The 18,110-nt window shown below is 36.8% G+C and overlaps 1 protein-coding gene across 6 annotated transcripts in view; it reads left to right on the top strand.

Annotated features, from left to right (window-relative positions):
- The window catches only part of MARK1 (microtubule affinity regulating kinase 1), a 149,701-nt gene that overhangs the window by 65,521 nt on the left and 66,070 nt on the right, over positions 1-18,110 (top strand). For all 6 annotated transcript variants that reach the window (XM_036874257.1, XM_036874266.1, XM_036874247.1 and 3 more), the window contains one exon: positions 17,602-17,805. In XM_036874257.1, coding sequence (XP_036730152.1) covers positions 17,602-17,805 — 204 coding nt within the window. The remainder of the gene's footprint in view (positions 1-17,601; positions 17,806-18,110) is intronic.

Below are 18,110 nucleotides of genomic sequence, written 5' to 3'. Positions count from 1 at the left end.
AAGTCTTTAATCCATTTTGAGTTGATTTTTGTGTATGGTGTACAATAGGGGCCTAGTTTTGGGGTTTGTTTGGTTTTGGTTTTTGGGGTTTTTTTTGCACGTGGCTGTCCGGTTTTCCCAGCACCATTTATTGAAGAGACTGTCCTTTACCTGTTATATGTTCTTTGCTCCTTTGTCTTAAATTAATTATTCACATATGTGTGAGTTTATTTCTGGGCTTTCTTCTGTTACATTGATCTAAGTATCTGTTTTTCAGCCAGTACCAAGCTGTTTTGATTACTATGGCTTTGTAATATAGTTTGAAATCAGAGAGTGTGATACCTCCAGCTTTGTTCTTTTTTCTTAGGTTTGCTTTGGCTACTTGGTGTCTTCTGTGGTTCCATATACATTTTAGAATATTTTGTACTAGTTCTGTGAAAAATGTTCTTGAGATTTTGATAGGGGTTGCATTGAATCTGTAGATTGCTTTAGGTAGTGCAGGCATTTTAACAATGTTAATTTTCCCAATCCATGAGCACAGAATATCTTTTAAGAAGACTTTTTAAAAGTTTTCTTGTGTTTTTAAAAGTTTTATGATGTCAAATTTAACAAATTTTTAACGGCTTCTATTGTGTGTCATAGTTAGGAAGGCATTTGCCATGCTGAGACTATAAAAATAGTTGCTAGCTTGTCATTTATTTTTTCTAGTGCTCGCTTTTACAGCTTCTTTGTCTTTTTGTTTGTTTTGTTTTGGTTTTTTTTTTTTCCTTTTTTTACATTTATATCCTTAATCCATTGGGAATTTATTTTGGTGTAAGAAATAATTCATCACTCCTAGACTTCCAACTTATTTTTTTCCTAGTTGATACAGTACCATTTGTTGAATAGTCTGTTATTTTCCCTCTGATATAAAATGCTAACATGGACATCTCACTGATTCTCCTTTGTATTTGAATCTATTCCTTAGACAAACTTTTGTCAAAATATTTTCACTTTTATTTTGTCACTCATGGGTCACCATTTAATTGTAATGACTTTCTGGTTATCAGTAAGTCATGATTCTAAAAAATTCAACCTTCTGAACAAATACAGGAGTAAGTGGGAAAAAGTTTCTTTGTACCTTATTCTGTTTCCAATTGAATTATTGTTTATAGAAGTTAAAATAAAGAAAAATTAGCTACAACGATTTAGAAAGTGTATCACCTACACACCTATCTGAAAAAAATTCACAAACTAGAAAAAGCGAACCTAAGGAAAAGAAATGGAGGGATGTAAGAAACTACCATGAATAATGTAATCAGTGAAAATTATAGATAATTGAAAATAATTTCTAATATGGCTATGAAGTTTAATGCAATTCTTTAAAACATTTAAAAATAGAATAGGCACATGGTAAAAAAATCTGAAAAATATGCAGAATAATTCTTGGTGATTTTAACAAAATATTGTACACTAGTAGCATCTGGTCACTGTCCTTCCAGTTATCACCAGTCTGATCATCTGGATTTCTGACTACAGGTACTTGGCCATCTAGTGGCTTTCTTAGCTAGTCTTGCTGTAATTATTCTCTGATCTCACTGAGCCCTCCAGTATATTGGCCTCTACTCCCCATCCATCAATTTTTTGTGTGTTCTTTTCTTTCATTATCTAGCTTAGATTTATGACCCGTCATCTCAGTAACTTGCCAATAACCTAACTTGTCTTGCCTTGCCGCTTTCTCTTTGGTGGTACTTATTTGACAAACTCCAGGCCAGGATTAACTCATTTATCTGCTTCCTCAGTAATCTGTGTGCATTTGAGTGTTGCTGAAAAAAAAAATGACACAACTGGACAGATTAGAGCCATAATAAATTCATGGTCACTGATCTCAACTAGGCTGTCAGTACTGCTCAGCAGCCCTACCCAACAGCAGGTTTCTTTGGTTAACTTGTTTTTTCTTTTTCTAAAGAGATTATTTCAAGTCTTTTTTTTAACTCTCTGCAAACCTCTGTGGCCTCTCTTCACTCTTAACAGGTGACCTTACCTTCAACCACCCAGAGAAAGTAAGAGCCATCAGATCGGAACTCCCTCAGCTTCCTACCATCAAATGTATGCACCTTTCTACATCTAGATCTAACTTCTCTTCCTTTCTACTTGTTACAGGAGATGTCTTTCTTCCTGCATAAGGGCAATCTCTCCATCTGTGTGCTCTGAATCTTCTCACTGTCCACCTTCCCAGGAACCTTACTTACCTTTTCCCTCTCTTGTCTCGTCAGCAGCTCCCTCTCCACAGGATCCTTCCCTTGGGATTTAAACATGCTCAGGTCTCCTCCATCTTAAAACAACATGCAAATGAACAGTAACCTTCTTCAATTCCACACCCCTCTTTCTTCCCCAGCTGTCATACTCCTGCCTCTAATTCACAGTGAGACTTCTCAGGGTCATAATCTGCCCTAGCAGCCTCCATTTCCTCACTTTCCACTTTTCCCTGGCCCACTGCACCTTGACTTTTACCCCTACATTTTAAAAAATAATCAACAGTAGAATAGACACAGGAGGTAGAGCTTCCAAATCACTGGAGGAGAAAAACAGCAACAAAGAAAATCCAATGAATATAGAGAAAAATAAAGACAAGACACTTAAAGTAAAAACAAAACAAAATACAGAAATAAATCCAAACATGTCAGTAATTGCAATGAACATAACAGGTTAAATTCTGCATAGTGTTATCTATGCAAGAGTATAGTATCAGAAAACAGATCAATGAGAGGAGGGCATTGACAGCAAAGGGGAAATTTTTGGCATGATGAAATGTTTTACATATTAATCGATGTTCTGTTTCATGACTTTATATGTTTGTCACAGCTCATATACTTAAATTTGGTGAATTTCATTATGTGTTATTTACTCCACAAGGAAACTGCCAAAAAAGAAAGTTTAATAGAAGCATCATAATATACTACGTGGTTTCCAGTGAGTAAGTATTTACAAATCATCATCATGTAAACAATACTTTTTTAACTGAAAATTTAATCATATTACATTAGGAAGATGAGAGGCTAAAAGATCTTAATCCTAATTGACAGTAGTAGGAAATTGAGAGAATGTCTGATTGATGAACTAAGAATTAGCAATGAAAGCATTTTGTTTAGAAACATTTAAGTCAATTTTAGAAGGAAAAAGCCAAAGAAAAAGGCACTGGGGAGCAGGCTTGACATCTTAAAGGCTGGTACAGGGAACTGATATTTTTTGTTAGTAACCTATTAGAGGTGACATTTTTTACTATGTGCATATATCATTTTAGTAAAAATTAATTTTAAAATTTGGGACAATACATTGCTAGAAATAACTATAAAAAGACCAAAAATGGGCATGGAACCCAGCTTAGTTGAGGGTGGAATAGAAGCTATACAACGCATGGCTTTTCCTGGGAGGTAATGTCTAAGCTGAATATGAAAGGATGAGTTAAGAGTTCACCAAATGATTCTTTCAGAATGTAATTGATTAAGGATGTTTCCTCTCTTGTAGCTTTGTTGAGCTCAAGTAGTACTTCCAAAAGATATTTTATTAATTTACATGCATTTTCTAGGTTTATATTCAGGTCAGCAGTGGAAAGATGATACAAATAAATCTTTCCACTGCATTTTTCTTCTTAAAAAGCATTGCTGGTCTATCTACCACTACTATAATATTGAGTGTTTCAAGGGATATTTTTGTTTGTGTTTATATGGCTTATCACTCACAGCTACTCTTATGTTTTTCAAATTGAAGTGATAAGTTGTAATATTTTTCTTGTATAGAGTTAACTTTGCCTTCTTAGGTCATATACCTAAATGACCGTAATGATAATTCTTTAATGTTACTGAGTGATAGTGGTGAAGATTTTCTTTAGGTTTCTTGGATCTCTGTGTAGTAGAGGCAGACCTCAGAGATGTTCGGTTCCAGACCACTGCAGTAAAATGAGCACATGAAGATTTTGGTTTCCCACTATATATAAAGTTATGTTTACACTACACTGTAGTCTATTAAGTGTGCAATGGCATTATGTCTTTAAAAAAAAAAAACCAACGAACATAGCTTATTTATTTATTTATTTATTTTGAATTTTTTTTTCTTTTTTTTTTTAACATCGTTGTTGGAGTATAATTGCTTTACAATGGGGTGTTAGTTTCTGCTGTATAACAAAGTGAATCAGCTATACGTATATATATATATATCCCCATATCTCCTCCCTCTTGCGTCTCCCTCCCACCCTCCCTATCCCACCCCTCTAGTTGGACACAAAGCACCGAGCTGATGGTCTGCGTTTCCTGGATTTGATTAACTATTTCCTTTCCCATATTAGGGAAGTTTTCAACTCTAATCTCTTCAAGTATTTTCTCAGTCTCTTTCTTTTTCTCTTCTTCTTCTGGGACCCCTATAATTCGAATGTTTTTGCGTTTAATGTTGTCCCAGAGGTCTCTGAGACTGTCCACAATTCTTTTCATTCTTCATTCTGCTCTGCAGTAGTTATTTCCACTATTTTATCTTCCAGGTCACTTATCCATTCTTCTCCCTCAGGTATTCTGCTGTTGATTCCTTCAAGATAATTTTTAATTTCATTTACTGTGTTGTTCATCATCGTTTGTTTGCTCTTTAGTTCTTCTAAGTCCTTGTTAAATGTTTCTTGTATTTTTTCCATTCTATTTCCAAGATTTTGGATCATCTTTACTATCATTACCCTGAATTCTTTTTCAGGTAGAGTGCCTATTTGCTCTTCATTTGTTTGGTCTGGTGGGTTTATACCTTGCTGCTTCATCTGCTGTGTTTGTCTGTTTTCTCATTTTGCTTAATTTACTGTGTTTGGGGTTTTCTTTTTGCAGGCTGCAGGTTCGTAGTTCCCGTTGTTTTTGGTGTCTGCCCTCAGTGGCTAAGGTTGGTTCAGTGGGTTGTGTAGGCTTCCTGGTGGAGGGGACTGGTGCCTGTGTTGTGGTGGATGAGGCTGGGTCTTGTCTTTCTGGTGGGCAGGAACACATCCAGTGGTGTGTTTTGGGGTGTCTGTGACCTTATTATGATTTTAGGCAGCCTCTCTGCTAATGGGTGGGGTTGTGTGCCTGTCTTGCTTGTTGTTTGGCATAGGGTGTCCGGCACTGTAGCTTGCTGGTCGTTGAGTATAGCTGGGTCTTAGCTTTGAGTTGGAGGTCTCTGGGAGAGCTTTCACTGTTTGATATTACATGGGGCCGGGAGGTCTCCGGTGGACCAATGTCCTGAACTTGGGTCTCCCACCTCAGATGCTCAGGCCTGACACCCGGCTGGAGCACCAAGACCCTGTCAGCCACACGGTTGTGATTCTTTCATGTTCTCAACAGTAAAGTTCAGCCAGACTCGGAAACGTGGATTACAGGTATCTGGCCTAATGAATAAATCATACTCAAACTCAGAGACCTGGTCCACTCGTCCAGGGTTTCCCCAGCAATAAGTATCTCCAGAGATTGGTTCAAGATAGCGGAGTAGAAGGACCTGCACTTACTCCCTCTTGCGAGAGCACCAGAATCACAACTAACTGCTGAACAATCATTGACAGGAAGACACTGGAACTCACCAAAAAAGATACTGCACATCCAAAGAAAGGAGAAGCTGCTAGTGCTCTAGGGTCTCCTGCAGAGGCGGGGGGGTGTCTTTGGCTCTCCGCGGGGACAAGGACACTGGCAGCAGAAGTTCTGGGAAGTGCTCCTTGGTGTGAGCCCTTCCAGAATCTGCTGTTAGCCCCACCAAAGGGCCTGTAGGCTCCAGTGCTGGGTCGCCTCAGTCCAAACAACCCATAACTTATTTAAAAAAAAAAAAAAATACATTATTGCTAAAACATGCTAACCCTTATCTGAGCTTTCGGTGAGTCGTAATTTTTTTGTGGTAGTAACATCAAAGATCGCTGTCACAGATTGCTATAAGCAATATAATAATAATGAAAAAGTTTGAAATATTGCTAGAATTACCAAAGTGTGACATAGAGACATGGTATGAGCAAATACTGTTGGAAAAAATGGTGCTAGTAGACTTGCTTAATGCAAGGTTGCCACAAACCTTCAATTTTTAAAAATCGCAGTATCTGTGAAGCACAATAAAGCAGAGCACAATAAAACAACGTGTGCCTATAAACTGTATTGACCACATTTCTTCATTAGTATCATACTTTTTAGGTATTAAAATCAAACCCATTTCTGCTTCCTAAAAACATCAGATCAAAGATCACTTACATTATGAAAGTTTGTAAACTTATGCAGTTACTCATTATGGACAGGCAGGGTCACCGTACGGCACAGCTTTGCCCCTTCGATTCATGCAGTGCATAGCTTGGTCGCTGTCAGAAGGTTTTGGTAGTAATTTATTTTAATAACTTTTTTGTCTTCTTTGTTGGACTTCAATTTTTGTGGTTTATCTTTCTAGAAATTGATACATGACTGTCTTGCCAGATCTATTGGCATCTCATTGCAATAAGCTTTAATATATAAGATAATATTGATTTTTTAAATTTGTAATTTGGGTAGGATACTTATAATAAAAGATTACATATTTAGTGGGCATATTCATGCAACACCAACTATTTGAATGATAAAGAAATGTAAAAGATACAGTACTTGGTGACTTTGAAGCTCACAATTTAGTAGGAGATAGTTTCCAAAGAAAAGGCAATTGTATTTTAAAGTATTAATTGTTGTATAAAAGAATGTACAGACATATCTGTCTTATTGCACTTTGCTTTATTGTGCTTCACAGGTAATGCGTTTTTTACAAATTGAAGGTTTGTGGCAACTCTGGCTCAAGCAAGGCTAATGGCGTCATTTTTCCAGCAGCATTTGCTCACGTCCTGTCTCTGTGTCACATTTTGATAATTCTTGAAATATTTCAAACCCTCCACCAGCAACAAGATTATGACTCGCTGAAGGCTCAGAGGACGCTGACTCACTTCATTGTAATATTTGCTTTATTGTACTTGGCTGGAACCGAACCCATTATATTTCTGAGGTATGCCCATCAAGTGCTGTAGGAACACAAGGGAAGAGAATCCACAGGCCTTCTGTTTTCAGTAAGTATTCTTTTTCTGCTGTGTAAGTTTTTGACACTCATAAAACTACTGTTTTCACTGAAGTGCAACTCACCACTGCACTATTTAAAAAGAAATTTCACCTTGAACACTGAAATTGGGGAATGAAGGAGGCATTATCGTATGATAACATAATAAAGGAAGCATACCATTTGAGAGAATTTTTCTGACAATTAAACTTATTTATTGCCTGGTTCCTTATGAAATAGGTATTAATCATTATTAATGATATTTTCTTTTCAGTCATGCGTTTGTACAACATGTAGATATTCTTTAAGTTGTTCTTTGACAAGCCAAAGTTGTCAATATCTGTGTGCAGTTTTCCAGTAAGGTAATTAATTTGATATGTAGAGCTTTAAAGATCTGGAAAAGGGCTCTTGACATGGAGTCTATGAACTGTGTGCTTCAAGAAATCTGTAACCTACCTTAAATTAGTAGTGTGTTCAGATCTTCCTTACCCTTACTGTGTTTTGAGTGAAATTCTTTAAACTACTGAGAGTGTTGTTAAAATCTCCAATCGTAATTGTGGATTTGTGTATTTTTTCCCTTTTCTGTTTTTGTTTACTGAAACGCAGTTATTAGGCACATACATATTTAGGATTATTACAGCTTCCTAATGAATTGACCCTTGTATCGTTATGAAATGTGTGTCTTTATTTTGTTAGTACTCCTTGTATTGAAGTTTATTTTGTCTGATATTATTATAGCTTCTCTAGCTCTCTTTTGCTTATTACTGTTTGCATTAGTATGTCTTTTTCCATAGTTTTACTTTCAATCTATCTGTATATTCATACTTAAAGTATGTCTTTTAATTTAAAAATTCATTTAATCCTTTCTTTGAATTGAAATTTTTATTTACATTAAATATAATTTTTGATGTTTGATGTCTTTAATTTTGCTCTTTTGTTTTTTTTTGTTACATCTGTTCTTGTTTTCATTGGTGGTGTTCCTCTCTTTTTTTCTTTCTTGTCTACTTTTGAGTTAATCAGATATTTTCTAGTATTCTATTTTAATTCCTCTGTTGACTTACCTATGCCTCTGTATCTTTTCCAGTGCATTTTCCCCCAGTGGTTGCTCTAGAGATTACAGAACGCACCCATATAGTTTTGCAGTCTACATAGGGTAGTATTGTACCAGTTCAGATAAAATGTTAGAATCTTATAAGAATCTTTTAATTGCCCTGACCTTTGTGCTTTTGTTTTCACATATATTACATCTGCTTATGTTATAAAATTCACAGTATGGTGTTATACTTTTTTGCTTTAAATAGTCATATGTCTTTTAAAGATTAAGAGATGAAGAAATACATGCTGTTTTATATTTACCCACATATTTATCATTTCCAGAGCTCTGTTTTCCTTTCTGTAGATTCAGCTTACCATCTATGGTCACTTCCCTTTGGCTGGAAAAATTATCCTTAGCATTTTGTATAGCATATGTCTTCTGGCAGCAAATTCTTTCAGTTCTTGTTCATCTAAAAATGTCTTTATTTTGTCTTTATTTTATTACATTTTTTATTGAAGTATAGTTGATTTACAATAGTTTCCTTCTTTTTTTTAAAGAATATTTTCACTGGGTAAAGGATATGGAGTTGCATTTGTTTTTTCTGCAGCACATCTAAAAACTTCCATTGTCACCTGAGCACCAGTGTTTCTAATAAGAAGTGAACTATCATTTGTATTGTCATTCCTTTGTATGTATTGTGTTGTTTTTCCCTGACTCCTTTTAAGGATTTTTTCCCCCCTCTATACATGGTTTTTAGCAGTTTGACTGTGATGTACCTACTTTTGGTTTTCTTTGAATTTATCTGGCTTGGAGTTCACAGTTTGGGTGAATTATATGACCATTATTACATCAAGTAAGTTTTTCTCCCTCATTTCCTTCATATTCTTTCTCTAGTACCCCATTTACAAATGTGTTAGTCTGTGTGATATTGACCCACAGATCATAGGGGCACTCGCTTCATTTTTGTTTAATCTTCTCAGTTCTTTAGATTGGCTAATTATTCTTCTCAGTTCTTCAGACTGGCTAATTTTTATTCATTTGTCTTCAAGTTCACTGACCCTTTCTCCTTTGCAGTCTACTGTAAGCCTTTCCAGTGAATTGTTCTTTTTAGGTATTGTACTTTCAGTTCTGGAATTTCTATTTGCTTCTTTACTATAGTTTCCATTTCTCTGCTGATATTTTCCATCTGTTTGATTTTTCCAATCATATTTTTCTTTACTTTTAGAAACATATTTATCATAACTGCTTTAAAGTTCTTGCCTGTTGAGTCCAACTTCTAGAACATCTTGCTGTGTATTTCTATTGACTGCTGTTTCTCTTGACAGTCTCATTCTTCTGTTCCATCGCATATCTAGTAAGTTTTGGTTAGACACTGGACATTGTTGATAATACTATACAGAGACTCCGGATTTAGTTATCTTCCTCTAAAAAGTGTTGATTTGGCAGGAAGTTAATTTGGCTTGACTCAGACTTCAAATTCAGCCTTCCCTTCCCTACAGTGGGCAACAGCCAAATCTTTGTTATTTCCTTAACTTTCTAGCTGTGTCCTTCTGACATGTTCCTTGGAGTTTCTCTTGCTCACATTTGGTTTAGGGCTCAATAAAGAACCTGTAGTTTATATAAAGATTTCAGAGTTTTATTCTTTGTGACTTTATTTTTGCCAGTTTCCTTTTTCACTCTCCAGTCAATTTTTTTCAGCCCCCAGCTCCATCCTCTGACTCCTTTAACCAGTAAGACTGTTGCTTTGTGCTTAAATTTCAGTCACTAGGAATAGGTGGGCCAGAGTTTGCCCCCAGGTAGAAACTGTAAAACTAAAAATTTCACCCTATTTGGTTCCCTTTTTACAAAGATCAGTCTCCCTCCAGTTTTTGCCTGCTTTTTGTGGCTCTTCCAGGCCATGAAACAATTGTTTTTAATATTTTGTCTAGAGATTGTATTTTTATCTGCTGATAGGTTAGTCAGATACAAACTATTCATCCATTATTGGAAGCATAATTTCCCTACTTTTTAAAAAATGACTTTGAGAAATAGAAATTTGGTTATTGTTTCTAAATTGTCATGGCCTTTAATGGTGCTAATATCAGCTGACCAAAGAGTAGTTGTGGTGTGCAAAAGCAGCATGTTCTAGAGTCCTGGGAAGTGAGCTATGGCATCCCTAACTTCAGGTCTAATACATGATATGACTTCTCAGGAACATTTGAATATTCAGTCACCCAGTAGATTCAGTGGCTGTTATAAAAGATCATGATTTACTTTGATATTAGAGTAAGCTTTAATAAATTGATATGGTTTATAAAAACAAAACCATGATGCTAACCATAGCTGAGAATAATGAACCATATTTATTCACTGTTCAATAATTTGGAGAGAGTTTGTTTTCTTTCTCTTTTTAGTATCCCCCTCAGTCAGTATCACCTTTTCAAGTGTGGCCAGAGGACATTCACAAAGGAGAAAATCTAAATCCATTTTGAAAATTAATAGGTTTTCTTATCCTCTGGTACGTGTTTACTCCTTCTTCATGGTTGGAAGATACGTATCCTTAACTTGAAAAAAATGTTCAAGGGATCAAGATCAGTAGATTTTGGGGGAGTGTGTTTGTGTGTACACATACACATGGGAAGAGACAACATATAAATGTAATTTTATTTTTCAACTTAGATGTTTCAAAGGGAAAGGTGAATGGGAAGTGCTTATTTTTGCAAGGAATTACTTGCAAATTAATATCTCCAGCCCAGACCTCTTTTGATTTCTAGACTCATTCATTTCATTCAGGCCTCTTCTCAAATGTCATCTCATCAGAGACCACCCATGACCACCCTTACTTTCCAGTTCCTTACCCTCCCTGGTTTCTCTTTTTATACCATGAACCACTGGTTGGCATTTTATGTCTTTATTGGTTTGCATACGTATTACCCTTCTCTCTTCCTTTTACCTCCCTCTGCTAAAATGTAAACTTTATGAGGACCGGGACTTTTTATATTTAGATTTCTCTGAATTCTCTGGCATGCAGGATAGTGTCTTGCATATAGTAGGTCAAAGTAAATTTTTGTTGATTGAATGAGTGAGTAAACAAATCACTGAGTAGTGAGATGGGAGATATAGTTCAAAACATAAGATGAAGTGAGAGGCTTTGGAGTTACTTTGATGACTTTCTGTTGACTCAGGATTCCCAAACTCCATTGTGAGTGCCGTGTGGGAGAGTGCTTCCTACTCACTTGTCGCTAATTCTGTGTCTGGGGAGAGGTAGTACTTGTCCTTTTTAATATCTGATTTGACAATCATTGATGGATAGTGAAAATAATAAAAAGAAATAAACCTTATCCAAGCAGGTGAGGCAACATGTGGAGAAACATCTTCCTTGCCTAGGAAAATACCTAAGTGTAATACATCCTTGTGGGAGGATCTGAGTTTAGCAATTAAAATCGAGACCTAATTTCAAGGTATATTTACCTATTCATTTACCATGAATACAATGAGCAAAATTGTGGAAGTTTAGATGCTGATTGATTTCTAAGGTGCCTGTTTTGCTTTGATTTTGTAAGCCACATTCAGTTGCTCTGAACTTTGTAGTCTGCAGGCTACTTTCCGGCTTTGACAACAAAGTCAGAAAAAAGTTTAGTCAATTAAAAGGCTGCACCCAAAATAAAAAGTTTTCCTTTTACTTGCACTTAGAGCATAAACCATCTCATTTTTCAAAAATAGGACAGCCATCTCTATTTCCTCAGAATTCCAGCTATTTGGCTAACTCTACTCACTATGTAGTTTAAATGAAATGAATGCCAGTTTTCTTTTTGATATGTTACTAGTGTGGTCAATATTATTCCTGGGAGTTGGTAACTTTCTAGATGACCATTACACTAGCAATGTTAGGAATAGCATAAAATATGTCTGATAGTTTGCTTTTGCTTTTGAAATTTTTTATCCAGAGAAAACCACATGGAGGTAGAAGCTCTATAAGGATTACAACCCACCCCAACATACACATATATGCACTTTCATTGATATTTATGTAGAACCTGGCATTAACACTAGAAGGGTCAGGGTCTAATGGTACATAATCTCTCTGAGCCACTATTTTCCCTATCTCTAAAATAGGTCATCAGGGGCTTCCCTGGTGGCACAGTGGTTAGGAATCCGCCTGCCAATACAGGGGACAAGGGTTTGATCCCTGGTCCAGGAAGATCACACATGCCACGGAGAAACCGAGCCCACATGCCACAACTACTGAAGCCCGTGCGCCTAGGGCCCATGCTCCGCAACAAGAGAAGCCACCGCAATGAGAAGCCCACACACCACAATGAAGAGTAGCCCCCGCTCGCCGCAACTAGAGAAAAGCCTGCGTGCAGCAACGAAGACCCCACGCAGCCAAAAATAAATAAATAAAATAAATAAATAAATAAATAAATAAGTAAATAAAACAGGTCATCATGCTTCTTGACAGAGCTGTTGTGAAGATTAGAAGAGGTAATGCATGTAAAACATCTAATACAGCTCCTAGCACACAATAACCCTTCAGTAATTGACAGCTTTTTTTTTTTTTTTTTTTTTACCATTTTCCCTCTGGATAACTAGGGTATTGCCATTCTCATTTAGCAAAAAATTATGAAAATGGAAATCCTAGTCCCAGCTAGATTTTCTTTTGATTTAAAAAGTTGTTTGATTCAGGCAAAAGAGAACTACCTAGAATGAAATTAGGTTGTGAGATAGAGATGTGGCTTATCTTTAATGGTTCCTTTCTTTATCATTTATTTGTTATTTGATTCATTCATACATTCACTTATTCATTCATTACCTATTAGTAAGCCAAGCTGCACCTTCTCTTGCCTTTTAAATCTGACTCTGTATGGTCAAATGTACAGGGCTTTATATCTGTAACTTAAACAGTTTGAATTCCAATAGTATTCAGTTGAACATCTGAATTTTCAAGATGTATCCCTTTGAAAAGATGTCGCATTTAATGTACCATTTTATTAGGTACGTTTCTTCTTTGAATTTACAAAGTATGATCTCATCTTGGGATTTTTCTATTTATTCATTTCACTGTCTGGATTGCTCTTCCCCTGTTTATCTAGCTCCTTTTCATCTTTCAGGTCGCTCAAACATCATTTATTCCATGCACTCTATCTTAGGTATCACCCCAACTCCCTCCATAGTCATTCCTGTCACATCACCTCATTTTATTTCCTTTTTGCCCCCTATTACCAAGTATAGTTATTTCATTTTGGCTATTTGCATAGTCTTGTTTTCTTTCACTAGAATACAAGTTTCATGCTTCAGGATTTTTTCAGTCTACCAGTAGACTTCAAAAAATTTCTTTTCTATTTGACTTAGCCTGAGTTGGTTTCTGTTGCTTACAGACAAGAAACCTGACTGATATTCGTACCAGAAGTGGTTGCAGGCAACAAACACTCAGAGAAATAGCAGAAATTTGGGATTAGTGTTCTGGTCTAGGAAATGGGGTATTTTTGTTTATTTGTTTAGTGTAGTTTTAATTAACAAACACTTACATGGTTCTTATTACATACTATTTACACCTTTACAGAAATTATTTTATCTAATCCTCAGAATGACTGTGAGGTAAGCTTTATTATTAGCTCCCTTTTACAGATAAGGAAACAGGCACATAAAGGTTAAACAACTTGCCCAAGGATGCAGAGCTAGTGAGTAGCTATTTCATTTCAGTTGGTATTGAAGGCAGGGAAAATTCTAGTATGATTCAGGAATTGAAGTCTGGTAATCCATGGGATGCAGCTTTGAAGAACTAATGAAACCATTACCTATAATTACTTTGAATATGCTGTGTACTCAGGGCCAGCTTTAGGGTCATGTTGCCACTGCTGCAGAAGAATGAAGGAGTTCAGTGTCTACTGGATTGAGTGGACAACTTGAAGAAAGAAAATACAAGATCTGAATTTGTATTTTCAGCTAAAGATGCAGACTAAAACTTAAAGACATTATATAATTGAGCTCACATAATTTCTTATATCTGTCAGCCTTAGGGCTGAGATCGTTCTTAACACTATAAATTCAGCCCATGAACATTAAACATTTAAAAATTAAACATTATTTCCAGGTTTCCTATTTGAGAGATAATCTATTGATCAGTTATCCCAAATTACCCTTCACGAAGTTTCTTCAAGGAAAGATTCTGCTCCTGAGTGGTGCTGTGGCAGTCCAAAGGAAAGATGAGGGTTTGAGGGGAGGAATATTTGTTTGGGTGGGTGTTTTATAATTAGAATTATATAATATAAAACATATGCTATATATTCTATTTTAATTTCTACTTTAAGTCTCATATAAATGCATTCTGTGTAAGTTGATTGGCTCTTAAAATGGTCATGCTTAATGTTGAAAGTTAGGAAATCATATTTTTAAGAAGCATTTTGGAGAATATACTACCCTTTCCAATTCTGGGGGTGGGATAAGAAGGAATCGTATTTTTGTGAGAGCTCTCCGTCCCCTCCTCTGCTCTCCAAGTACAGACACAGCCATCCCCGTATTTTTCCTAGAGTCTCCTACTCTGTTGGTAGGATTAGCCAGAAACAATTTAGTCCCACATTCCAAAATATGATGTGTTACAGCAGGGGTCAGCCAACTGCATCCTATAGGCCAAATCCAGCCTTTTGGTGTGTTTTTCTATGGCCCTGAGCGAAGAAAGATTCTTAAAAAATGAATATCCAACAGTATAGAGCCTGCAAAGCCTAAAATATTTACTCTCTAGCTTTTTTACAGAAAAGTTTGCTGACCTCTCTGTTTCACCATACTTGTGAGGCATACAGAACAGTCAAGGGCGCTGCCCCTGTATAGGTTACCTGATCAAGAGTTTCTCCTTAGGGAACTGATTATATAGCCTTCTCTTTTGTTGTTTGTAGCTTAACTAGAATTTGAACATGTCTGGTAAGAATCTCCTAATTATTCACTGTTCCTTTTTGTTTACCTCTTAATTACAAAATAGCAATAGCTTTTATGTTTCAGCTGAAACTGCTGTGTAACAAATCATCCCCACACTCAGTGGCTTAAACTAACAAGCATATATTATTTCTCATGAGTCAGGGGGTCACCTGGGGGATTAGTTGATTTAATCTGACCTCAGCTGGGAGCGGCTCTGCTCTGTGTATTTCTCATCTTCCTTCTCCTATCAGCCTGGGCAAGTCCTTCTCATGGTGATGGCAGAAGTTTAAGAGAGTAAGCTGAAACACAGCAAGGCCTCTTGATGACTAACATGGGACTGGCATATACTGTCACTCTGAACTCATTCTGCTGGCCAAAGCAAATCACATGACTGGATGCCCAAAGAGTGAGAACTGTACCCTATCCTCAGTGGGAGAATATTGGAAAGTTACCTGGCAAAGGTTGCGAAAATTTGGAGTTAGTAATTCAGTCTGTCATAGTTTGGTTTATTTCAGGATATACTCTGCAACCAGCACTGGGAGCTGGGTTACAACTCAGATATTTTAACTCATCCTGCTGTTATACGCATCAAAGATCTGGAGAGCAAGGAATCATTCCTCAGAAGTCATTCTGAGTATAGGTGTCAGGAGCACAAGGACCCTAAATTTCTTCAACTTAGCTAGTATGTATTTAGTGTCTTTTTTGTGCCTAACACCATATTAACTTCTGGGGCTTAAGGAGCTTTAGGTCTAACAGTGAAAACAGACCATGGACAGGACTTAAAAGGTGTTGTGATAGTTCAGTAACAGAAGTTTTTACTAGATATAAAGATAGCAGCAGAAGAGAGGGGTAATCAACTCTGCTTTATGAAAAGGCATAGAAAGCTTTGTTGAGAAGGAGATTAAATTTTGAGTGTTAGACAAATCCACAGTCCTTACAGAACAAGTTCAGGTAGAAAAGTATTTTTTGTAGGAAATATTACAGCAATCTGTTAACTGTTGGAAATTAATTATAGTTAAAATCTCTTGTTTATGCTCGGATAATAGAAAAGTCTCTGAGAGCCAATGAATAACTTTGTATTTACCACCTTCTTGCATTATTTACTGCAGTAGTTTTCAAACTTTGGCCTGTCTCAGAATCACCTGGAGGACTTGTTAAAACACTGATTGCTGGATTCCATTCCCAGAGTTTCTTATTCAGTAGGTCTGGAATAGGGTCAGAGAATTTGCATTTCTAACATGTTCCCAGATGATGCTGGTGGGGCTGGTCCAGGGACAACACTTTGAGAACTATTGCTTTATTGAATCTTTCCTATGTATCTGGCACTCTGCAATGTGGTGAGTATGTAAAGGTAAAAAGAAAACATCCCTGCCCTCAGATTGCTCGCGGTAGGGTGGCTGGGACAAAGAAGTGAATGTGTAATGACAGTGCAGTGGAATGGATGCTGAGATGCATGGAAGTACAGTTTGCTGTGGAAATACACCAGAGGGACACTAACGCAGAATGAGGCTGCAGGCTGCACGTGTGTGTAAAACACAAAAAATCCTTTCACCCTGAACTGAGTTTTTAAAAAAAATCAGAAAGTAGTAACAAATAGAGAAATGACCATGAGTCATGCTTTGCGTGAGGTTCGTAAATGGAGTCGTCTTCGAAGTTGCCTTTAAGAAATTTCTGATCAAAATTTTTTAGACAAGCTTTTGGTGGTGCAGGTGGGACAATGTATGTCTGAATTAGTTACCTTGCAAATAAAAATTATCCCCTTCTTTTGCTAATTTGTTCTACTCATCTTCAGCTATTGTTAAGATGCCAGTTAGATAAAGATGTTACATTCTATGTTTTCACAAAAAGAGCGAGAAATTTTATTTATGTCAGAATGCAGACAAAACTAGACAAGAGCAGGAACAATCAGAGCTGGGGAAACAGGGTTCCTTAGGCAGCTTTACCCGGGACTTGAGGTGCTGAGCCTGCAGCGGAACAGTCAGCTACTCAGTGCGATTGTGGGCTAGCGTGAGACTAGGAGACAGAGTGACATCTCTGCCTTGAGAAGGGCACTGGGGAGGAATGCAGTGGATATTAGGTCATGGATTCAGGCGGGGCTATAGCTAGCTTCTGCTTGGGCATGGTGAGGTGGGTGAGGGAATGGGCAGGAATTGATTAGAGGTGTACCTACAGTGGGAAGCTGCTAGGTCAACTGGCCAAGTTATATGCCCAGCCAATGAAAGAGTGAACCTGACAAGTACTTGGGCTGGTTTAGAGAAACAGAGCTATACTCATGAGGTTGTTTGTCTTGGCATTGAAGACATTCTGCCATTTTAATGAAGCAATCTTGGATTGTGTTGTCCTCTCAACCCACAGGGGTAACACCCTTTCAGGAGTAATGGTCTTTGGGGCTCCTGGCTATCTAACCACTTGTATTTGTTTTAAACCAAAAGCATATACCTAAAGCTATGCAGAACATTTCATTTTAAATGCTTGTATTCCCACTGGCCAAGGGAGCTAAAGTCAAGTAGAAATTATGAACAGAATGCTCAAAATGCTTTAAAATCGTGTAGTACAATCTATTTTCATTGGAGATGAATTACTGATGAAAATTGTTTGTAGTTTTTTAAACTATCCTTTTATAATGTAGTTTAATTAACCATGAAACCTTGTAACCTTTTTCTCAGCATACATCTGTGGATGGATATACTGAGCCCCATATCCAGCCGACCAAATCAAGTAGCAGACAGAACATCCCTCGGTGTAGAAACTCCATTACGTCAGCAACAGACGAACAGCCTCACATTGGAAATTACCGTTTACAAAAAACAATAGGGAAGGGAAATTTTGCCAAAGTGAAATTGGCAAGACATGTTCTAACTAGTAGAGAGGTAAGTTTTCATGATTCCTTTTAATATTTACTTATACCTCTCCAGAGTCTAGTTACAAAAGCTTTCCTACAGCTGATTCTGGGAATAAGTAACAGTTGCAATATGGTAAACACTGGGATATGTGTGAATGAAATGTATGTAGATAGAGTTACCTATACATGGCACAGAAGAATTGTCCTTATGTATTAGCATCTCATAAATCAGATGTGCTGCAGATGAGGTTTTCTCAGACTTCTGTCTTTCATTATATGGCTACTGTAAAAATTTCTGATTTTTACCCGACCCCACTAACAGGGCTAGGATAA

The sequence above is a fragment of the Balaenoptera musculus genome, chromosome 1 (genome assembly GCF_009873245.2).
Source record: "Balaenoptera musculus isolate JJ_BM4_2016_0621 chromosome 1, mBalMus1.pri.v3, whole genome shotgun sequence".
Taxonomy (NCBI): domain Eukaryota; kingdom Metazoa; phylum Chordata; class Mammalia; order Artiodactyla; family Balaenopteridae; genus Balaenoptera; species Balaenoptera musculus.
Note: the sequence above shows the minus strand (reverse complement) of the source record. Positions and strands in the feature narration are given on the sequence as shown.